The 4,873-nt window shown below is 29.2% G+C and overlaps 1 protein-coding gene across 1 annotated transcript; it reads left to right on the top strand.

Annotated features, from left to right (window-relative positions):
• Positions 1-632: 632 nt before the first annotated feature.
• LOC149235063 (uncharacterized) lies at positions 633-1,028 on the top strand. Its single transcript, XM_089368451.1, has one exon. The coding sequence runs from the start codon at positions 633-635 to the stop codon at positions 1,026-1,028; it is 396 nt and encodes a 131-aa protein (XP_089224577.1).
• Positions 1,029-4,873: the final 3,845 nt, after the last annotated feature.

Below are 4,873 nucleotides of genomic sequence, written 5' to 3'. Positions count from 1 at the left end.
GAGATATTTTATAGATATAAAAAAAAAATCTAAAAATGATAGGGATTAAAAATAAATAAAAATAAAAATCCAAAACTAGACTGTCATAGTCTTGTAGTGTACGGTTTACTTTGTAGTACTAGTTGTCATTTCATTCAGGTCTTTGTACAAAGTTGACTTGTATTGCAGTCGGAAAATATTAAAAAAAAGGGAGTAGTCTATAATGTGACCTTTTGAAGATGATGGGACATTGACATGGATAATGATCATACATAACATGGTGATTTTCCGGTAGCTAGTTTTTCTCTGTCAAACCCGATGCTGCATCTCTCGGAGGTCTGACAATGAACAGAGCCACCGAAGGTCTTACAACGAACATAGTCTCCGCCACCATCCTGGAGGGCGAATCAATTAAAGCATTTCCTATACATACCAGGCGCGACCCATTCCTTTATTTGAAATTAAAAATTTGAAATTTGAGCGCGCCCAACAAATCACTAATGAATGTCCATGCCAGGGAGGTTGGCCCATTCCTTTATTTGAAATTTAAAAATTTGAAATTTGAGCGCGCCCAGCAAAGCACTAATGAATGCCCATGCCAGGAAGTTTGGCTTCCTGGTGTGTTTTTTCTTTGTAAGGCTGGGTGCTATTGGATGACTACACCTTCAACTTCTTCTTCCACAGATGTGGTAGTAAATGTGACCACTGGAGTATGGGTGCTCATTGATATGCTTCAACAGTTGCCACAAGAGAACCAAAGACTGAACGTGGTAGTTCATCTATTTTATATGAAACACGTAGACTGGAAAATGTATTATCAATTTTACAGTCTAGAGAAGGCGTCAAACATAATATGCGTTTTGGTGGATTTCAGACTCTCTGGAGCATCACCTTCGACAGCCTGCGACGACTCATTCGGGCCTCTTCTGTGGATCCGTTTGGTAGCCCCCGGAGAAAGCGAGGAGTTGTGGCTCAGCCGGTACCCGGATTTCGGGCGATGCGTTCTAATGGGCGATGACACTAGGGAAACCTCATTCACGAGATTATGAAGGAGATGCTAAACCTAAGTTTCTGTAATTTAGGTTTTTTTATTGAAAAAATCTATAGTGCATACTTCTTGATTTACCAATGCACTCTTAGCATATTAAAATTGTAAGCTTTATCATGTCTTTTTATTCCTAAGCCCTGCTATTGCATTTTGCACTTTATTTTTGTTTCTAAAACGGTTTTTGAGTGTAGAAAGCATATTACATTTACATTGTTATAAACTGATAAGCAGTGCTTGTGGAATGTAAGATGCATTTTTAAAATTCCTTTAAATAATATTTTGTTGCATCTGAAAATAATAGTATGCTATAAGTAAAATTAAATTGGTCCAAATTCCATAGAAATTCAAGTTTTATCATGAAACTAATTAATCTAAATTACATATTTATGGTAAATAGTCAATCACCTTAAGATATTGGCTTTTACATAAACTAATTAATCTAAATTACATTTATAGTAAATAGTCAATCACCATAAGATATTGGCCTTTACAGATTGAGTTGAGACTATACAAAATTATTGCTTTTTTTGCTGTTAAGGTATTACGAGTTTTGGCCCAACCCTTAGTGTAGGTTAGACGTTTTTCTCCTTTCTTTTTCATATAGCAATCTGCCAAATTTAAATACACAGTCGTAATTGTTTTGTTTTGTCATCTTTATTTTTTTGAAACATTTCTCTAAATTCTAGTTTTCTATTAAAATTTTGATTTATTTTGTCATCTTCATTTTTTTGAAACATTTCTCTAAAATCTGGTTTTCTATTACAAATTTGATGAGTAAATTTTATACAATTCAAATGCTTCAAGATTTTTCAGAAATTGTTTCCTCCAAAAAAACTCCAAAACATAGAATTTCTGTAACAATTAAATTACATTCCACTTTATAAATTTTCCAATTTAAATAACAAGATACAATTTTATTTTGTCAATTGAAATAATAAATATTTAAACCAGTGACTTATATTTTTGGAAAATATACTTATTCACTATTCATTCAAAATCTATATAATTCATAAACTTGAGTTACTCTAAAATATTCACAATATTTAACTAATCAAATGAAAACCAACACACAAAAAAACAAAGTTAACAAAATTTCACCAAATTTTAATAAAGATAATAAAATAAAAAACAAAACTATTTTTGTAACTTTGATAAATTTTATTATAATGATTTTAAATTTTGTTGAAGAAGTTAAAGCTACACCACAAACTTAATAAATTAATAATTAATTAGGTAACAACAACCTGAAAAGAAAGAATTACATACAATTCATATTTATATTATCTAAACCCCTGATTGGGTTAAAAAACTTAGACTATTATGAATCTTATTTAATTAATTTTAATATATTTGTTCATTAATAAGTGCATTATTCTCCATTAGATGGTTAGTTCGAATTTATATCAAGGTTTTTTTGTGTTTTCTTCCATAAAAACGATTTTTTTGGTGTGCATATGAAATATTTTATTGGGCATATCATATAGAAATCTTTATTTTTTTTAAATGAGGAATTTTTATTAATGATCTAAAAAAAACTTTATAATATTATTAAAATGATAATCTTTTGGTTTTTAATGTTTTTGATTAATTTTGTTTAAAATGTAATTAAAAATGATTAATATAACAAATTTGAATTGTTAATTCTATATAGATTAAATATCATAAAGTTTTTGGACACTCTAAATTCATTTGTGCATTCAAAATATCTAAAAATAATAATTATATTAAGAAATATATCTTTAAATGTCAAGAGAAAAAACAAGAACAATTAAACTTTCCAAAACAATAATTTATTTCCCTATAAAATTTATATATAATTTAATATATTTTCAAATTAATAATCTACTTTTCAATAGGAGTGTGAATGATCTTGAATTTAAAATAGATTTTCAAGGATAACAATTTGAATTGTCATGAATTTAATATAGTTTTCAAGGATAAGAATTTTTTTGAAATGAGAATTAAGATTAAAATTTTAAATAATATTTTTTTGAGGTGTAGATTAGTTAGTTTCTATGAGATTTAGACTCTATTAGGTTATTGTTTCAAATTTCATGAGGAGAAATTGAGAGTGTGAATCAGTTGTATGGAGATAAAAATTGTCTCGAAAGACATTCAAACTAAACCAAACCTCACACCATCATTGTAATTACATCTTATAATTAGGTAAATCATTTTTCTATCTAACATTGAAACTAACCTAAAATCAATTTAAAATAAAAAATAAAAATAAAAAACAAAAAACATTTAAAAAAAATAACTAAATATATAAATTTAAGTCATCAATAAAAATTTTACAATATTTGGCAAACAATAATGATAATTACATTTATATATTTCCAAATAAAAAATCAAAACAATAATTACAATAATTAATTAGTTTCTTTCGAGATATATATATATATATATATATATATATATATATATATATATATATATATATATATATATATATAATCCTTTGAGTGAAATCAATGTATAATTTGTTTTAATTTTTTTATAGTCAATTTATTTCATTCTAAGTAGTATCCTTATTGTTTACAAAGAAACATGTATATGAAGGGTGGGTTTGTTTAATACAAGTATGTTTCCTAATGTGATTATATATATATATATATATATATATATATCATTTTGACTATGTTAATAATGACAACTTAAAATGAGAGATGTGGAATTCTGGTGCTTGATTTGAACTTGATACATGTCCTTTTAAAATAAAAATAAAAATATTTTTTTAAATAAACATAATGTCCACTATTAAAATATATCCCCTTATGAGGGTGTTAATGTTGAGGACGTGAAAGTCAATGTGTGTGTGTGTGTGTGTGTATATATATATATATATATATATATATATCCCCTAATGAGGGTGTTAATGTTGAGGATGCGAAAGTCTTGGTGAGAGTGCTTGCCACCCCATTATAGGTGATGGGCATTTATGTTATTGATGACATTGTTTTAGTGCATGCAAGATTTACACTTGGGCTTGTTTATTAATTTTGGTAGCATGGTGGTCTCGGGTTGCATTGTTGAGGGTTTATATGGAGGTGAGGTTAAACCCTTGACCTCCCACAATAAGAATTGTCTCTTGCTTGGCTTAAATATTTCCTTAGCATGGAGGTTAAAGTCCATAATTGAAATAGCAAAAAGTAGAGACAAAAGTTTGCAAAGGTGGGAGAACTTGTCCTTTTTCCCTAGGAGAATGACTCAGTGTTTTTTGGAGGTCAACGAGTAAGGAAAATGTTATGGAGTCTTTTGTCGTGGAACATTAGGTCGTGTTCTCTCACTGCATGGTTATTTTGGTTTGTCTACTATTAATTAGTTTCGAATTTAGTTATGGGGCTTTAGAATTCTGTCTTTAGGTTTGAAAGAATGACGGAAAGTTGAGCCACAAGGCAACAATCTCTTATTTTCTTGCATGTGGTCTTGGGTCTTGAGTTTTTGTCAACATTTGGTCCTGGGGTCTTTGGATCTTTGGCATTGGTTCTATTTGGTTTTCCACAAGCTATCTTGCAAGTCAAGGTGGCCTTAATTTTTTGTATGTGCATTTGACCTTGTAGCTTATGGTGTTTTCCTAATTCTAAACAAAGGTCTCTCATCGGGTTGGTGGAATCTAGTGGTTGTTATGCCATGTTTGCAAATATTTTGATTCAGGCTTTTGTGTCAATTGGTTGTGATTGTCATTTTAGCTTCTAGGATGTGTGAGTTTATGTGGGCCTTTGTCTGCATTTAATGGTAGTGGGGTTTGTTTCACACCTTGAGGAACTTGTGCTTGATTCCTCTCTTGATAGGGTCTATGATGAGTTAGGTGTTTGTGCCTTAAGTTATTTGGATGATTATCTA

The sequence above is a fragment of the Pinus tabuliformis genome, chromosome 8, assembly GCF_031772625.1.
Source record: "Pinus tabuliformis cultivar Carrire ecotype Pingquan chromosome 8, CPIR1, whole genome shotgun sequence".
NCBI lineage: Eukaryota > Viridiplantae > Streptophyta > Pinopsida > Pinales > Pinaceae > Pinus > Pinus tabuliformis.
This window is presented reverse-complemented; position numbering and strand designations above follow the sequence as displayed.